Consider the following 21,913-nt stretch of genomic DNA (forward strand, 5'->3'; position numbering starts at 1 on the left):
CTCCCAACACAATATTTTTAATGCAACAGGTGTTTCAGGTAGGTGGAATTATGAGAGACTATTTTTTAAACTGTTTTTAAAATTTCTCTTGATTTCTGTTTTTATTATAGTGACTATTGATTTTATAACCAGAAAAATTAGCAAATAAAACTGTTGAATCTTGATATGCAGAAGACTTCAGGACCATCTACTTGCTGCCAGTCACTTCTGTTGAATTCATTGTCATTGCTTGACACATAGTCATATGCAGGGATGCGTGTTTCTACCTCAGTCTGGCTGGGAGAGTCTCAGATTCTGCACAACAATTGAAAATTCTATAATCTATTTGCATTTCACTGCCCTTTATTCAGCTACCAAAAGGTGTGGTTCAAATATCAACTCCACATTCGTGAAGTTCCCCCAGGCCCCTTCCTCCAAATAGGTAGATGGTAGATTTGCTTCTAGGTTTGTGTGTGAAATGAGTCAGAACCTTCTTTTGCTTTTCTTTTTTTCTTCAGTGTGTGTGTTTAGTCTGGGAAGAGGAGGAGGATGTGAGAACTATGATCTATAATAATTTGGAATTTGACATGGATAGATTTAATATGTGTTTTAGGTGGAGAATGAAAAAAAGTAGATTTATGAGTTGCCATCTGGGAGACCTCAGATGCTGTGGACACAGATACTCATAGTTTGAAAGTGTTCTGTGGTCCTCTTTCATACATCTTTCCTGACGTCCACAAAATTAATCTGTGGGATGATGGAAGGCAGGCATGATTTTCTAAAGATGTCAGAGAAATGACTCCGGTGAACTCTGTGTGAATAATCATTTCTCACAATTCAAAGTATGCAACAAACAGAATGGATGGCTGCTTTTGTAATATGGCAGAGGTGACCATTTCTGCAATGTTTAATTAGCTTTTATGCTGCTTGTGACCAAAATACTTGACAAGATCACCTTCAAGGAGGGAACACTTATTTCAGGCTCAGTTTCAGAGATCTCAGTCCATAGATGACTAGCACCTTTGCTCTGGGCCCAAGATGAGGAATGTTGAGGAAGGGGCCCATGGATGCCTCGTGTAGTTTATTGAATAGGCGTGATCCCCGAAGCCAAACCTGCACACACATGCTGGCAGCACAGCACATTGTAGAGAGTTGTGAATTCTGGTGGTCCCATGTTTGACTGGGATTCGCTGCTCTCTGCCATTGCTCAGTATCCCTGTCCCTAGAGAGCATAGTATTCCCTCTCTGCAGCCCAGGAAGTGATCAAAATTGAAAATTTGAAGGTTGGTTTCTACTGAACATGTATTACTTCTGCACCATTTTACAGTCAACAAACAAACAAACAAACCTGTAAGCTGAACCATTTTAAGTTGGAGACCATCCATAATAAAAAGTACTTTTTTGCAACAATAATTTTTGATTAATTACCAATATTGCCTGTGTTTCACATTCTGACTGAATGAAAGTTTAGGGATTTAGTTAGCTATTCAACATTAATTAAATTATTTCAGCAAGCTAGCATTTTCTTAAAAGTTTCATTCAAAATGTTTTTTATTATATTTAACATGTAACATAGTTATTTAACAATTCTACATTCTTATTCCATAGAAGACTGTGCCAGCACTTATGCTGAGAAATAACATACCTTCTAAGTTTCATGCCCTGTGCAAAGGTACAGTAAGAATATCAGATGGAAAGGGATTTATATTCAGGTTCAAATTTGCTGTGCCAGCCATAGGGCCTGATGCATTTGCATCAGTATTTCTGAAGTAAAGGAAGAAAAATGTGATGCCAGGAGGAGGAAGGGTCTTAGTGTTCGAGGCCAACTAGGCAGAGATCAAAGAGCAGTTTAAGGCATGGCAAACATGTTCCTCATTTAGAAGAGAGCCTGTGTATAACATTTTGATACACCTTTTAAAGTTGTCATTGTACTTAGCATCAGATGTGTCAGAGTGCTCTGCTCATCTCCAGATTGCCATACACTCTGAATGTGGATACCATTGTTTTCTCTCTGCTTTGGAAAAAGTAGGTTTATTGTATTATTTGATTTTAAAATTAATACATCTTGCCGGGCACCGTGGTGCGTGCCTATAATCCTGGTGACTCGGGAGGTTGAAAAAGGAGGATTGCAAATTTGAAGCCAGATTCAGTAACTTACCCAGACCCTGTCTCACAAATAAAAAATATAAAGGACTGGAGATGTAGCCAGTGGTAAAGACCCCTGGGTTCAATCCCCAGCACCCCTTCCCTGTTAATATATCTCTCTTATAAAAAGTTAGATAGTGAAATAAGATGGAGCTACTCTTAAAAATTACTGGCCTCTCTTTAAATATTGTATTGTTCAAAATCTCACCAACCCTTAGTAAGCACTTGTGCTGTTTCTGACCAGGACAGAATTCATTTTTTAAAAAAATACTGGGCTTGCTTTGAAATAATTTAATCCATTGAATTTTTACTTTAAATTTTTAAATTAAGTAAAAGAAAATAGATTGAAAGAGACAAAAGTCATGTAGCAATTTCATACAAGGAGTGTTCTTTGGTGAAAGGATTGTAAAAAAGGCGAGATAAAGCAAAATTAGAATAGATGACCTCAGGTTATCTGAGCCTTTAGAATGCCTTGTGACTCTCCAGGTGGGAAGCAGAGCTGTAGGAAAAGACACATGGTTTCCAAACTTAACTAGCCATAGCTGTCCCATCATTTCTCCCTGTGACGTTCAGTTACATCCCTCTGTATACCTGCTGTTATGTCTCCTGGTGTTTTGTGCTGCATGTTCAGGAGAACTACACTGCTCTAACGTCTTCATTACATGGGAGAGGAGACTGAGCTCTAGGGAGATGAAATACTTGACTCTCATGGCTAATTGAGAGCAGCAGGTGTCAGAACCCAAGAGAGTCGACTCCTGTTTCCATCCCCTTCATTGTTACCTCCCAGTGTGGGAAGCTGCTCTCTGGAATTCCTTCCTTCCAATGAGCAGAGGTTGTTTCAGTCCCATTAATAAATACCAAGTAATTTTTCATGTCAGTTTTCTCTGTGTGTTTGCATTTGCATATGATTTAGTTGATACATGAAGATATTTGGTTCTTCATCCAACATTTGAGCATTCTCATTAGCTTACCTTGATTTTTGAACTGGAAAATTGTATCAATGTGAAATCATCTTCTTTTGCAGCGGCTCTAATTAGAGGAAATCGTAAAAACTGTGCTCAATTTTCTGGCTCCCTCGACTGGCTGATCAGCAGATTGGAAAGACTAGAAGCTTCCTCGGGTATGTTTTCTGGTTCTTTCCTTGGTGAGAGGTATTTTTCCTGTTTCCTCTTGTTTTATGCCCTTTCAGGACATAAAAACAAACTCTGATGTTCAATGTGTTTTCCTTTTAATTAGTTGAAGACTCTAATTTGTTTATTGGGTCATTAGTATTGTCTTTAGTTATTTCTGAATATCAATCTAACAGTATCCTGTCCATTTCCATTTTTAAAAGAAGTCTAGTTGTAAAGTCCCGAGAGCCACTGAAGAGCTGGAATTCTCATTTTTTTCCCATGACTCCTAATGGACTGTATAAGCAGAAAGATGGGCTGGGTATTCTTTTTGTTTTCTCCTTATGTTTAAAAGATCATTTGGATACTTTGGGGAAGAGATTATTTTCTCAAATCACAGAGCACAACATTTCATTTAGGAGGATTTTGGTAAGTACAAATGAACAGTCTGTCTAATGGGAAAGTAATTACCATCAACCTGATCCAGGCATCTCTAACTTGTTAGTTTTATTCTGGTGTGATGGGGACTTCTCTGTGATGGCCAGGCTGGCAAGGAGGGGAACTGGAAGAAGGAAGGGACAGCACACTCACTAGGTTCTCTAGCACTGGGAGGTTGGGTGTCAAAACCTGAGATAAGGAGATATATGGGAAGAAAATGGTTAGACCCAAGGGACCAGGGTCACCTAGATGTCTGACCACTAGCACTGATCTTCTTTTCCATATTTTTCCTTTAGTTCATCTCACTTTCTCTCCACTATTATTTACATCCTGTCCCTACAATTGAAGACAGGCATCATTGATAATTAAGAGTTGCCTCCAGCTTTAAATGGTAGTAGGCAGACCCCTCGCCACTATTACTACAGAGCAGTAATACCTTCTCAGCATTCATGGGCAATTTCCCTGGGCAATTTCTAGAGTCCCTGAATTTATTTTTAGTCATTTTCTCACTGGTGGATCCTGGCTCCTGTCCTTCCTGTTACTCATGGAGAGAAAGAAGTAAATGATGAGGAAGGAAGCTGGGCATGTGAGCCAGGTGGGAGGAGGGAGGCTTCTGCCTCAGCCTGGGAGATCACAGTGGGCATGGGAGCAGCAGGTGCCCTAGAGCCTCTCCAGGGATGGCCCAGCCCTGCTGGCGGGACCAGTGGCTTAGCACACAGAGCTTTGGTTTTCCTGGCTGTGCAAAACATTTTTCCTAAAGATTTTCCAACTCAGTTTTCTGTGGATGTCAGGGACCATGGGCGGCCAGTCTTAGAAAGCCAGAGTACAGACCAGCCACTGAAGCCGGAGGACATTACACTGTGAGGAGGGTGTCCATTGGCTTATGACTCATTCCAAGCACATTTTCCTTTGTCATTTTTAGTTTTAGAAGCTGAAAAGCACAATTCTTAAAATCTGAATGTCACTTATGACTGGGAATGCCTGGCTGCCCTGTTCTGGCCTCTGCTTCACAAAGAAAGCCTTTCTGGGGGAGAGGCTGCTACTTCCTCAGCTCTGCCTGGAACAGAGTCGCATAAAATCTGCACACAGAGGCCAGGGGAACTAACTGCAGAATGGAAGGAACGGTGGCCCCAGTGTTCTGTGGACTTGATGGCCCCTTCTGATTTAAACCAGAGAATTAGATGTTCCCTCACCTGTAGCTAAGCACCATGTTTGCAGAATTCCTTTTAGGATCCATTGTGTCTTCTACCAGCAATGTTGTACAAATCTCACTGAAGTCACTGAGATGTAGATCTCTTAATTAACCAGGATATGCCAGGTTCTGTTTTATGTGCTTTACAAACACTAACCATTAATTCTCATGATGGCCCTGGGGTAGATGCTGTTATTATCCCCAGATCTTAGATGAGGGAATTATACAGATGAGACTCAGGAAAATTTAATAACTGAAGCAACTCAGCCACCTCATTGGTCCTGACTGTCTGGTGCCACTTTCCTTAATCTTAACTGGCCTGTTACGTTGCCTTGTTGAGTATGAGATTATTAATGGAGATGAAACTAGGTATAGTTATACTGATATGGTATTCTCTTGTGTTCTGGTTCAGCTTTTTCTATTTTTTTACACAAAATCTAGTTTCTAAGCAGAGTCTCATGGGCTTCTCTTAATCTTATTTTTCTTGATCCTCTTGGTGCACTCCTCAATTGCTCAATTATATTTGCTTATATAAATACCACTTGTGAGAAATGATCAGAAGTCTCAAAATTAAGACTTAAGAAAAAGGGATGGGAGCTGGTTGAAATAAATCTCTTATAGTAGAAGTGGAGCAAAAACTATAGGAAGATGCAATGTAGTCACCAAGGAGCTTTTAAAAAATGTAGTGAAACTAGACATAGCATTATCTTCTCTAACTCCATCCATTTACTTGCAAATGCCATGATTTTATTCTCTTATTACTGAGTAATATTCCATTGCATATATATGCCACATTTTTTTTATCCATTCATCCATTGAAGGGCATTTAGGTTGGTTTCACAGTTTAGCTATTGTGAATTGTGCTGCTATAAACATTGATGTGGCTGTGTCCCTGTAGTATGCTGTTTTTAAATCCTTTGGTATAGACCAAGGAGAGGGATAGCTGGGTCAAATGGTGGTTTCATTCTCAATTTTCCAAGGAATCTTCATACTGCTTTCCTAATTGACTCTACCAATTTACAGTCCCACCAGCAGTGTATGAGTGTGCCGTTTTCCTCACATCCTCACTACACTTATTGTTGTTTGTATTCTTAATAGCTGCCATTCTGACTGGAGTGAGATGAAATCTTAGAGTGGTTTTGATTTGCATTTTTTCATGTATTTTTTGATTGATTGTATATCATCTGCTGATAAGTGTCTGTTTAAGTCCTTCGCCCATTTATAGATTGGGTTATTTGATTTTTGGTGCTCAGCTTTTTAAGTTCTTTATATACCCTAGAGATTAGTGCTCTATCTGATGTGTGATCCCCAAAAAACCAAATACTGATTGTTTTCTTTGATATAAGGAGGCTGATTCATAGTGGGATAGGGAAGGGGAGCATGGGAGGAATATACAAACTCTAGATAGGGCAGAGGAGTTGGAGGGGAAGGAAGGGGGCATGGGGTTATTAATGATGGTGGAATGTGATGATCATTATTATCCAAAGTACAGGTATGAAGACATGAATTGGTGTGAATATACTATGTATACAACCAGAGATATGAAAAATTGTGTTCTGGATGTGTAATAAGAATTGTAATACATTCTGCTGTCATATATAAATAAAAAAATTAAAGAAATGTGATACATATACACAATGGAATATTACTTAGCCATAAATAAGAATGAAATTTTGGCATTTTTCAGGAAATGAATGGAACTGGAGACTATCATGCTAAGTGAAATAAGCCAATCCTAATAAAACAAAGGCTGAATGTTCTCTCTGATGTATGGATGCTAAAACACAGTGAGGAGGGGTGGAGGGAAGAATAGAAGTTAATTAGATTAGACAAAGGGGAATGAAGGGAAAGTAGAGGGAATGGGAATAGGAAAGACAATAGAATGAACCTGACATAAATTTCCTATGTTCATGTATGAACACCTGACCAGTGTAAGTCCACATCATGTACAGCCACAAGAATGGGAAGTTGTACTTCATGTATGTATGTCAAAATACACTCTATCATGTTTATCTAAAAAGACCAAATTTTATAGGAGGGGAGAAGAATAAAACCGAACAATTTTTAAAAATTATTGAAAATTGAGAAATTATAATTGCATATATTTATGGGATACAGAGTCATAAAATATGTGCACATGGGAAGTTATTCATTAAATCTAATAAATATATCCATCATCTTGGATATTTATTCTTGTGGTGAGAACCTTTGAGATTTTGAAATATATTCGGTTATTAACTATACTATATTCACCATACTGTACGATAGATCTCACATACCTCGTTCCTCTTATTCAACTGGAAAAGTTCCAGCTTGCCTTGGCTTGAGTCCCATTGGAAGTTGACCTTGACATAAGATTCAAAGGTGAGTTTTTTGGGGACATGAGAACATGAGATAGGCAAGGGGCCAGAGTGGCTGTGTTATAAGCGAGTCACTGCTGTGGGTGACCAGAGCTGCTTTTCACCAGGGAAACACACAGACTTTGCCTTGCAGTTTTCCCACCCCAGGGACTAGGGTATGAGGTGGTGCTGTTCCCAGGGGGTGACTATTCTGGGGCCCCTCAGCTCTACTCAGGTCAGAGCCAGTCCTGAAGCAAAGAAGCCCAGGAGTTGGTAGTTGGAAGTGAGGCGTGTGCCCTAGGTGGGCCGATGAGGGTTGACACTAAGTCCCGATGTGGTAGCCCAGCCAGCTCCTCTCTCTCTCTCATTAAGGGATGGCATGGCTCAGAAAGGGCAGCTGAAAGGACTGTACTCTTTTGTCAGATTCTGCATCATCACTAGTTGACCAGGGTCTCCAGTGCATAAAGATCTTCTAGAGGACCTGATCAGTTAATAAGAATGACTGCTCTGAATTCCTTGAGGGAATGAAAGAGAAATTAGTTATTGTCCCAGGATTCATGTGTGATTATGTCTGGGCCAGAGTTAGTTGCAAAGACACAAGGTTGGTCTGAGCAAGTGCAGTTGACATACTTCTGAAGATCAGGCTTTTCTTTAGGGTTCCCAGCCCTTGAAATACTGTTTGGGGACAAGAGAGAGCTGATGTCACCTAGTCAGGAAAGGCAGACTTTTGGCACGTCTTATTTCCCACATGGATTTGCAGTGCTGCCTTTGAATTTTCCATGGGAAACCTGTGAATTCCTCCCAATACTTATTAGTGCCTTGAATGAGCCCCTTTAGGTGTGAGCAGATGGAGTCTGTGGAGCAGACAGATGTGGAGGCTTTGTGCTGTTACACAATATGATTGAGAGTACCTGAAAATAGGTTAGGCTAGAGCTCCTGAAGTTGCCACAACCAGTTCTTGTAGATTTTAAGCTCATTATTTTCCAAAGACAGAAGTCCCAGAATCCTATGTCCTGGGACCCCCACCTCTTTGACATCTAGTTGCGTCTGAGCTACATGGGTTATTGTTTGAGTTCCACTCTTACTGGTGTAGAAAGCATAGTAAGCTGCAATTCAAGCAGCACCCATGATAACAGTAAGAGACAGTGAGCCAGAGAAGGCCCTGGAAAGGCGGCATGAGCTTTGGATTTCCTGGGAAACCAGCCATGCTGAACCTGAGAGATCATGCTCCTGAACTGGGGAAAAAAAAACTAATCAGCATCATGCCATTGGAGACTTTTTAAAGCAAATCTTTTATGGTGGCTGTTTAGGTCAGTACCTGTTTGGCCCTAGGACTCCATACCATTGTCATCTACCAGCACCCACAGCTCACCTGTATCACACACGGTGATTGTTGTTTTATGTAAAGATCGGGTCATTCACATCCAGACAAGCAAGTGATGTTATGCTGACTGATCACTTGTGAAGGCAGGGAAATTTCAATTAATTTTTAAGAGATATTAATCCTAAACATTTGAAACAGTAATTAAAAGTTACTAGTTTAATAGTCAAATGTCAAAAATCAAGCGTCTTTAAGCTAGGCTAGAAAAGTTTGCACGCAGCCATGTTCCTGCTTCTTTCCTCCCTCGGGCAGTAAGTTGTATCTGAAAAGACAGAAAATAGAGTTTGGATTTGAGGGATTCCTGTATTTTGCTCTATTTTACCAGCAATGGGAAATGGGGGTGGAGGAGTCTCCCAAAGTAAACTGCAAATGACAGAGCATTGTTTTTTAACTTGTAGCCAAATTTATTTTATTTTATTTATTTATTTTCATTGATTTAAAAAATAAATGACAGAAGAATGCATTACAATTCTTATTACACATATACAGCATCATTTTTCATATCTCTGGTTGTATATAAAGTCTGTTGACATCAATTTGTGTCTTTATACATGAACTTTGGATAATGATGTCCATTACATTCCATCACCCTTGCTAAACCCCTGCTCCCTCTCTTTCCCTCCCACCCCTCTGCCCTATCTAGAGTTTGTCTATTCTTCCCATGCTCCCCCTCCCTACTCTACCCACTATGAATCAGCCTCCTTATGTCAGAGAAAACATGGCATTTGTTTTTTTGGGATTGGCTAACTTCACTTAGCGTTATCTTCTCCATTTACCTGCAAATGCCATGATTTTATTCTCTTTTATTGCTGAGTAAAATTCCATTGTGTATATATACCACATTTTTTTTCTTACTCCAGTCAGAATGGCAGCTATTATGAAGACAAACACCAATAAGTGTTAGTGAGGATGTGGGGGAAAAGGTACACTCATACACTGTTGGTAGAACTACAAATTGGTGCAGCCAATATGGAAAACAGTATGGAGATTCCTTGGAAATCTGGAAATGGAACCATCATTTGACCCAGCTATCCCTTTCCTCAGTCTATACCCAAAGGACCTAAAAATAGCACACTACAGCCACATCAATGTTTATAGCAGCTCAATTCACAATAACTAAACTGTGGAACCAACCTAGAGACCTTCAGTAGATTAATGGACAGAGAACATTTTTAATAGAATAAAGGAAAAACAATCAGCTTGTTATCTGAAATCTTTACTGTTTTCAGAATCCTTTTCTCCAATCCTACCTATGATGAGATGGATAACAAATTATAGTTTTAGAAAAAGTTTCTTCCAAAAAGTCTTGAACCATCTCAGTGTTAGAAAAAAATCTAGTCCTTTGTGCTATATAGTTGGGTGATGTTGTAATCATTTTCCCAGGATACCTTTTCACACATGTTGCTCATTTCAAGTAATAGGCACCAGAAGTTCCTAGTGTCCTTTTAACTTTTAGAGACAGACAGTCCTGGGTAGCCTAGTTCGTGGATGCTGGCTCAGGGTTGTTGAATGATTTATAAGACCTTTGGCTTCTGTAATGTATTTTGTTACTAAATAGTGTTTCAGGCTCACAGAAGGCATTTAATTTTCTGTGTACATTTACCATGTTCTTTTACATTCTTAGCTTGTTTTTAATTTTGCCTCAGTCGTACACTCTATGATTCTTTGATGGTAATTGTGCTGGCAGAGGTCCCTCCTATGAGTAGGGAGCTTGAATTGTCCTGGAGAGTCAGCTGCTGGTGGGCCCTATTGAGGAAGGGCATGAGGCCTGGTCTGAGAGCCATGGACACCCCAGTGCAGAACCCTCCAGATCTGCCACTATGGCAGAAACTGCTGGTCATAGTTGAGCCCGATCTGACAGAGGTGGTCTAGAGATTTGTATTAACTGGCTTCTCAGGGTTTGGTGAGCAGGCATGGACCAGGGAATGTCTGAGGGCAGTTGGTCCTCTGGCTCCTGTTCTGTCTCTTCCCTGCATCTTGTGCTGTCTTGACCCTAATCCACCCTGGCCCAGCATCCTGGGCTGCTGCTGCACTGCAGGTTTTCAGCAGTGGCCAGCCCGTAGGGACAAGTGCACGTTAGCTGTTGCCACCTGTCTTGTTGTCCTGCTCTCTCTTTGATGCAGCCACCTCCTCCTGCCAGCCCCTAATCCAGGGGAGCTTTTGTTTCCCTGGGGGTTTTGTGGTGGGTTGGAGGACAATTCCTGGAATCCACATTTCTGTCCTGTTTCCTTCTGTTTACCAGGGTTGTTCTGGAGCCTGGCCACCTGCAGCCTACACAGGTTCACCACTTCTTACTGATTCTGTTTCTTCTTGCACAGCCTTTCAGTGTGACTTTCATATAATCCTGGTGAGCCAGAGGAATAAAGAGGAAGTCTTGTTTCAGAAAAACCACAGGATCCAGGGAGACCGCACTTGGGGAACACTTACTAGAAAACAAGATTGCAAATGTTGATTTCATGTTCCTCCTGGCCTCCTCTAGTCCTGTGGGGTGCTGAGGTGGTGTTTCCTTGTCAGAAGCAGAATTGAGGTTGCAGCTGTGATGACTGATACTGATAGGTAGCTGTTTATTGCCACTCTCTGGCCTGACTAGTTCCACTCTGGTGATTCACGAATCCTATGACCCTTCATCAAGTAATTGTACTGGGTCACTTGCCTTTTGGCCATGCTTCAAATGAAGTGTCCATGGCCTAACCGAGGTGCAGCATCATGGCTCAGAGCCTGCTCTGAAGGACTGGTTAATCTGCATACGCTTGCTCTAGAGAGTTCATCCTACAGATGCTTACACGTACATGGCTTTTAAAATTCATTAAAAAAAAAAGTATGGACTTTAGCCCATGCTTTCCATCTTCCATCATTTCTGTGGATTCTTCATTTCAGAGGGAGAATGCAGTCATTAGAGTTTTGAGCTTTTTACTGACTGCCTAGATTTTCACTGTGTAGCCTAAATCTGAGATGGATTTAGATACTGTGCTGAGAATGTCATGTAAGTGGAGCATCCCTAATCCAAAAGTCAGGAATCTGAAATGATCTGAATATAAAACTTTTTGAGCACCAAAATGACACAAAAAGTGGAAGGCAGGACACCTAACTTCATGTGATAGAGCAGTCAGAGCATAAGGCATAGGACACAGCTTCCCTAGCATCCGCAAGGGGGAGAACACTCCTACCCGCTGGTACTTGTGGGACTCAGACTTCGGTTGCATGTGCAAAATTATTTAAAATATTACATGGAATTGCCTTCAGGCTGTGTGTATAAGGTGTATGTGAAATATAAATGAATTTCAAGTTTAGACTTTGGTCCCATTTTCAAGATATCTCATTATGTATATACAAATATTCCCAAATCTGAAATACTTCTGTTCTTCTTTTGAGTAAGGGTTACACCACTGAATTCCCACAGTTAGGCTATAAGGTGGATTCTATTATAATTTTCACTTTGTAGATGAAGCCTGTGAGACCACGCATCTTAGAGGTCACTCTTTTAAGTTCTAAGGAGGTGCTGTAGCTAGGATTGAAATTACGTGCTGTAAGCTCTGTGAGACCAGGAGTGATGGCAACTTCTCCTCTTTTAGTTCATTCCCAGGATCTTGCACAGCATGTGCTAAGCCTCTATGATGCACTCTGTGATGAATTGTAGAATAAGTGACAAAATGAAACCCCCACAAAGCACGGAGTCAGCAACATAAGAATGTCTTACAAAATGCATGGTTTCAAGACTGTCACTCAGCATTCTGTTGGCTTTTTTTTTTTTTAATTTTTTATTGTGGGTTGTTCAAAACATTACAAATTTCTTGACATATCATATTCCACACTTTGATTCAAGTGGGTTATGAACTCCCACCTTCACCCCATACACAGATTGCAGAATCACATCAGTTACACATCCATTGATTTACAAATTGCCATACTAGTGTCTGTTGTGCTCCGCTGCCTTTCCCATCCTCCACCCTCCCCCTCCCCACCTCTCCCCTCCCCTCCCCTCCTCTCTCTCTACCTCCTCCACTGTATAACCCTGAGGGTCTCCTTCCATTACCATGCAATTTTCCTTCTCTCTCCCTTTCCCTCCCACCTCTCATCCCTGTTAAATGTTAATCTTCTTCTCCTGTTCTTCGTCCCTACACTGTTCTTAGTTACTCTCCTTATATCAAAGAAGACATTTGGCATTTGTTTTTTAGGGATTGGCTAGCTTCACTTAGCATAATCTGCTCTAATACCATCCATTTCCCTGTAAATTCTATGATTTTGTCATTTTTTAATGCAGAGTAATACTCCATTGTGTATAAATGCCACATTTTTTTTATCCATTCGTCTATTGAAGGGCATCTAGGTTGGTTCCACAGTCTTGCTATTGTGAATTGTGCTGCTATGAACATCGATGTAGCAGTGTCCCTGTAGCATGCTCTTTTTAGGTCTTTAGGGAATAGACCAAGAAGGGGAATAGCTGGGTCAAATGGTGGCTCCATTCCCAGCTTTCCAAGAAATCTCCATACTGCTTTCCAAATTGGCTGCACCAATCTGCAGTCCCACCAGCAATGTACAAGTGTACCCTTTTCCCCACATCCTCGCCAGCACTTGTTGTTGTTTGACTTCCTAATGGCTGACAATCTTACTGGAGTGAGATGGTATCTTAGGGTGGTTTTGATTTGCATTTCTCTGACAGCTAGAGATGTTGAGCATTTTTTCATGTACTTGTTGATTGACTGTGTGTCCTCCTCTGAGAAGTGTCTGTTCAGGTCCTTGGCCCATTTGTTGATTGGGTTGTTTGTTTTCTTATTGTCTAATTTTTTGAGTTCTTTGTATACTCTGGATATTAGGGCTCTATCTGAAGTGTGAGGAGTAAAGATTTGTTCCCAGGGTGTAGGCTCCCTATTTACCTCTCTTATTGTTTCTTTTGCTGAGAAAAAACTTTTTAGTTTGAGTAAGTCCCATTTGTTGATTCTAGTTATTAACTTTTGTGCTATGGGTGTCCTATTGAGGAATTTGGAGCCCGACCCCACCGACTGTAGATCGTAGCCAACTTTTTCTTCTATAAGACGGCGCGTCTCTGATTTGATATCAAGCTCCTTGATCCATTTTGAATTAACTTTTGTGCATGGCGAGAGAAAGGGATTCAGTTTCATTTTGTTGCATATGGATTTCCAGTTTTCCCAGCACCATTTGTTGAAGATGCTATCCTTCCTCCATTGCATGCTTTTAGACCCTTTATCAAATATAAGATAGTTGTAGTTTTGTGGATTGGTTTCTGTGTCCTCTATTCTGTACCATTGGTCCACCCGCCTGTTTTGGTACCAGTACCATGCTGTTTTTGTTACTATTGCTCTGTAGTATAGTTTGAAGTCTGGTATCGCTATACCGCCTGATTCACACTTCCTGCTTAGCATTGTTTTTGCTATTCTGGGTCTTTTATTTTTCCATATGAATTTCATGATTGCTTTCTCTATTTCTATAAGAAATGCCGATGGGATTTTGATTGGCATTGCATTAAACCTATAGAGAACTTTTGGTAATATCGCCATTTTGATGATGTTAGTTCTGCCTATCCATGAACAGGGTATATTTTTCCATCTTCTAAGATCTTCTTCTATTTCTTTCTTTAGGGTTCTGTAGTTTTCATTGTATAAGTCTTTCACCTCTTTTGTTAGGTTGATTCCCAAGTATTTTATTTTTTTTGAAGATATTTTGAATGGAGTGGTTGTCCTCATTTCCAATTCAGAGGATTTGTCGTTGATATACAGGAATGCCTTTGATTTATGTGTGTTGATTTTATATCCTGCCACTTTGCTGAATTCATTTATTAGCTCTAATAGTTTCTTTGTAGAGCCTTTTGGGTCTGCTAGGTATAGAATCATATCATCTGCAACTAGTGATAATTTAAGTTCTTCTTTTCCTATTTTTATGCCTTTAATTTCTTTCGTCTGTCTAATTGCTCTGGCCAGTGTTTCGAGAACTATGTTGAACAGAAGTGGAGAGAGAGGGCATCCCTGTCTAGTTCCAGATTTTAGAGGGAATGCCTTCAGTTTTTCTCCATTCAGAATGATGCTAGCCTGAGGCTTAGCATAGATTGCTTTTACAATATTGAGGTATGTTCCTGTTATCCCTAGTTTTTCTAGAGTTTTGAACATAAAGGGATGCTGTACTTTGTCAAATGCTTTTTCCGCATCTATCGAGATGATCATATGGTTCTTATTTTTAAGTCTATTGATGTGGTGAATAACATTTATTGATTTCCGTATATTGAACCAGCCTTGCATCCCAGGGATGAATCCTACTTGATCATGGTGCACAATTTTTTTGATATGTTTTTGTATCCGATTCGCCAGAATTTTATTGAGGATTTTTGCATCTAGGTTCATTAGAGATATTGGTCTGTAGTTTTCTTTCTTTGAAGTGTCTTTGTCTGGTTTAGGTATCAGGGTGATGTTGGCCTCATAGAATGAATTTGGAAGTTCTCCCTCCTTTTCTATTTCCTGAAGTAGCTTGAAAAGTATTGGTATTAGTTCTTCTTTAAAGGTTTTGTAAAATTCTGCTGTATACCCATCTGGACCTGGGCTTTTCTTAGTTGGTAGTCTTTTTATGGTTTCTTCTATTTCCTCAATTGATATTGGTCTGTTTAGGTTGTCTATATCCTCCTGACTCAATCTGGGCAGATCATATGACTTAAGAAATTTATCTATGCCTTCACTATCTTCTAATTTATTGGAGTATAAGGATTCAAAATAGTTTTTGATTATCTTCTGTATTTCTGAAGTGTCTGTTGTGATATTGCCTTTTTCATCCCGTATGCTAGTAATTTGAGTTCTCTCTCTTCTTCTCTTCGCTAGCATCGCTAAGGGTCTGTCGATTTTGTTTATTTTTTCAAAGAACCAACTTTTAGTTTTGTCAATTTTTTCAATTGTTTCTTTTGTTTCGATTTCATTAATTTCAGCTCTGATTTTAATTATTTCTTGCCTTCTACTTCTTTTGCTGTTGTTTTGCTCTTCATTTTCAAGGATTTTGAGATGAAGTATGAGATCATTTATTTGTTGGTTTTTTCTTTTTTTAAGGAATGAACTCCAAGCAATGAATTTTCCTCTTAGAACTGCTTTCAATGTGTCCCATAGATTCCGATATGTTGTGTCTGTGTTTTCATTTAGCTCTAAGAATTTTTTGATTTCCTTCTTGATGTCTTCTATAACCCATTGATCGTTCAGTAACCTATTGTTCATTCTCCAAGTGATGTATGCTTTTTCCTTCCTTCTTTTATCGTTGATTTTCAGTTTCATTCCATTATGATCAGATAAGATGCATGGTATTATCTCTACTCCTTTATATTGTCTAAGAGTTGCCCTGTGACATAATATATGATCTATTTTTGAGAAGGATCCATGTGCTGCTGAGAAAAAAGTGTAACTGCTTGATGTTGGGTGGTATATTCTATATATGTCAATTAGGTCTAGGTTATTAATAGTGTTATTGAGTTCTATAGTTTCCTTATTCAACTTTTGTTTGGAAGATCTGTCCAGTGGCGAGAGAGGTGTGTTGAAGTCTCCCATGATTATGGTATGGTGGTCTATTAGACTCTTGAACTTGAGAAGAGTTTGTTTGACGAATATAGCTGCACCATTGTTTGGGGCATAAATATTTATGATTGTTATGTCTTGTTGGTGTATGGTTCCCTTAAGCAGTATGTAGTGTCCCTCTTTATCTCTTTTGATTAACTTTGGCTTCAAATCTATTTTATTTGATATGAGTATGGACACTCCTGCTTGTTTCCGAAGTCCATATGAGTGATATGATTTTTCCCAACCTTTCACCTTCAGCCTATGTATGTCCTTTCCTATCAAATGCGTCTCCTGTAGGCAGCATATTGTTGGGTCTTGTTTTGTGATCCATTCTACTAGCCTGTGTCTCTTAATTGGTGAGTTTAAGCCATTAACATTTAGGGTTATTATTGAGATATGGGTTGTTCTTCCAGCCATATTTGTTTATTTCTGTTACTAAACATGGTTTGTTTTCCTCTTTGATTATCCCCCCCCCCTTTACTGTCCTACCTCCCACTGTTGTTTTTCATTGTTATTTTCCATTTCCTCTTCCTGTAATGCTTTGGCGAGGATGTTTTGAAGAGATGGTTTTCTAGCTGCGAATTCTTTAAACTTTTGTTTATCGTGGAAGGTTTTAATTTCATCCTCCATCCTGAAGCTTAATTTCGCTGGATACACAATTCTTGGTTGGAACCCATTTTCTTTCAGTGTTTGAAATATGTTATTCCAGGATCTTCTAGCTTTCAGAGTCTGTGTTGACAGATCAGCTGTTATCCTGATTGGCTTACCCCTAAATGTAATCTGCTTCCTTTCTCTTGTAGCTTTTAAAATTCTCTCCTTATTCTGTATGTTGGGCATCTTCATTATAATGTGTCTAGGTGTGGATCTCTTATGATTTTGCACATTCGGCGTCCTGTAGGCTTCTAGGATTTGGGATTCTGTCTCATTCTTCAAGTCTGGGAAGTTTTCTTGTATTATTTCATTGAATAGACTTCTCATTCCTTTGGTTTGGAGCTCTGTACCTTCCTGTATCCCAATGACTCTTAAATTTGGTCTCTTAATGTTATCCCATATTTCTTGGATGTTCTGCTCATGGTTTCTTAACAGTCTTGCTGAGCTGTCTATGTTCTTTTCCAGTTGAAATACTTTGTCTTCATTGTCTGATGTTCTATCTTCTAAGTGTTCTACTCTGCTGGTAGTATTCTCCATTGAGTTTTTAAGTTGGTTTATTGCTTCCTGCATTTCTAGGATTTCTGTTTGTTTGTTTTTTATAACCTCTATCTCCTTGTATAGTTGATCCTTTGCTTCCTGGATTTGTTTGCGTAATTCGTTGTCGAAGTGATCTTTCATTGTCTGATTTTGCTGTTTAATGTCTTCCTTGATACTCCAGATCATCTGAAGCATATATATCCTGAATTCTTTTTCTGACATTCCATCTGCTGCAGCTGTTACCTCTTCTAAAGTTGCGTTGACCTGCATTGCTTGTGGTCCTTTCTTTCCTTGTCTTTTCATACTGCTTGGGTATCTTTCCTGCAGGTGCGGGCGGCGGCTCTGCTCTCTTCTTATTCCAATTGGGGTGTCGTGGTTACCACGCCGGCAGGTCACTGGGCCTGTTCTGGGAGCTGGCGGCGGCTCTGTTCTGCCCCTACTCCAATTGGGGTGACGAGTGTACCACGCCGGCAGGCCACTGGGCCTGATCCGCCGGTCGGTTGCAGGTTTGCCTACCCTGCAGGCGCGGGCGGCGGCTCTACTCTGCCCCTACTGCAAATGGGGTGACGTGTCTGTCGTACCGGCAGGCCACTGGGCCTGTCCCGCTGGTGGGTCGCAGATCTGCCCACCTTTCGGGCACGGGTGGAGGCTCTGCTCTGCCCCTACTCCAATTGGGGTGTCGTGACTACCCCGCCTGCAGGACACTGGGCCTGTTCCTGGCACGGGCGGCGACTCTGCTCTGCCACTACTCCAATTAGGGTGGTGTTTGTACCACGCTGGCAGGCTCCTGGGCCTGATCCGCAGGTCTGTTGTAGGTCTGCCTACCTTGGAGGCGCGGGCGGCGGATCTGCCCTGCCCCTCCTACCACGCCTGCGGACCCCTGGGCCTGATCTACAGGTTGATCACTGGTCTGCTCACCCTGCGGGCACGGGTGGCGGTTCTGCTCCGCCCCCGATTGGGGTCACGTGACCACCACACCGGCAGGGCCTGATCCGGGCGTGGGAGAAGGATCTGCTCTGCCCCTACTCCAGTTGGGGTGACGTGTGTACCACACTGGCAGGCCACTGGGCCTGACCCGCCAGGCTGTCACAGGTCTGTTTACCTTGCACGCTCATTCGTCACAGCGCGAACCGCGGCTCTGCCCTGCCCCTCCTACCACGCCCATGTACCACTGGGTCGCGGGTCTGCCCACCTTGCGGTTGCGGGTGGCGGCTCCGCTCCGCCCCCTCTCCAATTGGGGTCACGCGGTCACCACGCTGGCGAGCCGCTGGGCCTGCTCCGGGCGCTGGCGGCGGCCCGGCTCCTTCCCTCTGGCTCGACGACAAATTGAGGAGACTCGGGTGACTGTGCCTCACCCCCCCTACCAGGAGACCAACTGCTTATGTCACCACTGGTATTGATGAAGTTCCCTCCTCCGCTGCTTTCTGCAGACATCAGATCTCTGCCATGTTGGTATCCTATGCGAATGGCAGCATTTTGTTCCCCTTGCCGGGCAACCAAAGCACCGGGTGAGTCCTGACCGGCCCTCAGCAGGACCCGGACCAAGAAGCAGTTTCCGCGGGCTCCTAGCCCCGGGCCAGGGAAGTTCCGGGAGCCGGAACTCGGCCACTCCGTGCTCGGTGTAAGCTCCTATAAATGTAAGCTCCAAGAAGCAGTCCCCGCGGGCTCAGTTCCGGGAGCCGTAATTCGGCTGCTTAGTGCTTGTTGTATGCTCTGGTAGGCGCAGGGTCTAAGAAGCAGCCTCTGCGGGCTCAGCAGCCCTGGGCCAGGGCGGTTCCGGGAGCCGGAACTCGGCTGCCCCGCGCTGGGTATTCACTCCGATAAGATCAGGTTCTAAGAAGCACCCAGGCGCTGAGCCCTAGCAATCTGTCTGCAAGCCGCAGGCGAATTGCAGCCTGAAATTACCTGTTCTATGGCTGAATGAGCTGCGGTCAGTCGAAAACAGCGGTGGTGACGTCAGTTTACCAACATGGTGGCTGCTGGCCTCCTCTGTGGTCTGACCGGTGTGGAGAACCGAGATGAACTGCTTCCTTCCCCCGTCTCGAACCCAGAATTCAGCCCTGAGTACGGTGCTTGCGCGGCTGGCAGTCTCTGTTGGCTTTTAAGACTTTACAGTTGATACAAAAAAATCAATATAGAATCAAATTCTAACATTGTTATTTAGTTGTTTTATCAGGAGCTGCCTTTAATTGATCCTCTGTTAATTGTCTGTTAACCTCTAGTTTGTCCTTCATAAATCCCTAAATTGAAGGCAGCCAGCCTTTGGGAGCCTGAGGACACACACAGTGCATCATAATCACATTGCTCATTCTGTGTGTTTTGCCTCTGCTGAGTGACCCCAGGAAGCTTCAGCTCACATTTCAAAAACACACCCTGAAGCCAGATGCGGATATGCATACCCAAAATCCAGTGACTCGGGAGACTGACAGGTTCAAGGCCAGCCTCAGCAGCTTAGTAAGGTCCTAAGCAAATGAGTGAGACCCTGTCTCAAAATAAAATGGTCTGGGGATGTGGCTCAGTGGTTAAGCACCCCTGGGCTCAATCCCTGGTATCAAAACAAAACCCAAAACATTCCCTAGGCCCCTCTGTTTTGCTTTTGTATTTTATCCATGATATTTCATGATTTTATGTATGAGTAAGAATGTGAGACACTAACTTCCGTTTTTCTTAAAATTTTCTCTTTCCTAATTTCACCAAGCTGTATTGTACTTTAACCTCTGTCACTTTTTCCTCTCCTCTTTAGCTTTATGTGAGTTCAAGATATAATGAGAATATTTTCTTCTTTCACCTCAGAACCTTTACAAGCAGTTTGAAGTATGTGCAATTATGTGTTTTTCCGGCCTGCTGTTGTATGCCATTGTTCTCTTTAAACTTTTATATATTAGAAAATTAACATCAGTTTAATCCGTTTTTCTTTCTCCATTTTGGTGAGATATGGGACTCCTATTTAGAATAATCTCCATTTGTTTCACGAATTGGGCTCTGTTACAGAAATCAAGCAAAATGCACATTATTTCTTTTTACTTTTCTCTTTCTCTGATTATTGAAAATGTTAAGAAAATAGAATTTGATCTTTTATTGAAACTCTATTTCTTGACTTCAAATTGATGTGCATTATAATTGCAAATAAAAATACTCTTGCTGATGGTACTTCAAACTGTGACATGCAAAATTCACAGTAAACATTTAAAAATGTGTTATAATTATGCTACTCATTGCTTCCCAGTCCAACTCCTACTAATTGTTGTGGGTGGAGCAGAACCCTCCTTGCACAGGGGGAGAAAACTCAGCTTCAGTCAGCTCAGGCCAAGATTCTGCCATATGCATTTTCCCCAGATTGCTATGCCCATCCTGGAGAGGAAGTAAGCTGGGAAGCAATACCAGATTTATCTCTTGTTGCAGTTTAATTTAAATTAGTGAGATAAAGCACAGTTATGTGTCTTTATTGAACCTCTCAAGTTCATGAGCCCACACAGAAATTTGTGCCTTAACATTTAACTGAAACTCTTACAGCCTCACCTTGCTGAATCGAGGGGGAATCTAGAAAACAACAGAGAGACTCCTTGGACCTTTGCCTCATGGAGCCAGCCTGACCATGACTCCTGCTCCCCTTGACTTCCTTCCTACGCATGCTTTTCTTTCTGAAGATGTTAATGACATGAGAAGGAGCCCTGTCAACATCACTCATACTCATTTCATAGAATTTGGAAATATTGAAAGAGAAGCATACTGATCCAGCAATAACCAGCACTGACATTTTTATGTATTAGCTTGTGGTCTTTTTTAAAATAGTAGTTTATAAAAGTACACAGTTGCATCATAAGGTATATCTACTCTTAAAAATTTATATTATACATTATATCATTCTGTTACTAAAAATTCACTAAAATTATTTAGTATAACTGGCAAAATCCAACTACTTTGCCTTACTAGTTTTCAAAGTTTGCTTTTTTCTTTTATTATTTTTATTTGTTTTTACAATCTGTAGTACATTCATACTTCTTTCATTCTAGTGATACTATTAAAATCTTCCAAGCTTTTACATTTTTCTCTGAGGATACAGCCATAAGCCTTATGAAACATTGCTGTTTCTGGGTCTTACCCAACATGTGTGCTCTTCAATGGTCAAGTCATCTTCAGTTGAGTGTCGTTCTCATTTTTATTAAGCATCATTTCTCAACCAAGGGTTCAAGTCCCACAGCAGCAGAATTTAAATTGCACATAAAAGTATATTCTTTGTTTTGAAAATGAGTCCTTTGGTCTTTCCAGTTTATTTTCAAGAGGTTTTCACTTTAGAAAAACAGCATATCACAACTTATTCCAACATTTCAAAATAAAAGTTTTCTCTGATGTTTTGTGGTCAGAACTTGTACAAATACACAGTATACAATTAAGCTAAGTTTTATTTGTAGGATCTGACCAGACAAAATTGAAAAATGAGTTTTTTTTTTAATTTTTATTGTTGGTTGTTCAAAACATTACATAGTTCTTGATATATCATATTTCACATTTTGATTCAAGTGGGTTATGAACTCCCATTTTTACCCCGTATACAGATTGCAGAATCACATCGGTTACACATCCACTGATTTACATATTGC

At 41.1% G+C, this 21,913-nt stretch overlaps 1 protein-coding gene across 1 annotated transcript in view; it reads left to right on the forward strand.

Annotated features, from left to right (window-relative positions):
- The window catches only part of Ryr2 (ryanodine receptor 2), a 478,528-nt gene that overhangs the window by 187,904 nt on the left and 268,711 nt on the right, over positions 1–21,913 (forward strand). Inside the window, exon 18 of the mRNA XM_027947992.2 lies at positions 3,149–3,244. Coding sequence (XP_027803793.2) covers positions 3,149–3,244 — 96 coding nt within the window. The remainder of the gene's footprint in view (positions 1–3,148; positions 3,245–21,913) is intronic.

The sequence above is a fragment of the Marmota flaviventris genome, chromosome 12, assembly GCF_047511675.1.
Source record: "Marmota flaviventris isolate mMarFla1 chromosome 12, mMarFla1.hap1, whole genome shotgun sequence".
NCBI classification, from domain to species: Eukaryota; Metazoa; Chordata; class Mammalia; order Rodentia; family Sciuridae; genus Marmota; species Marmota flaviventris.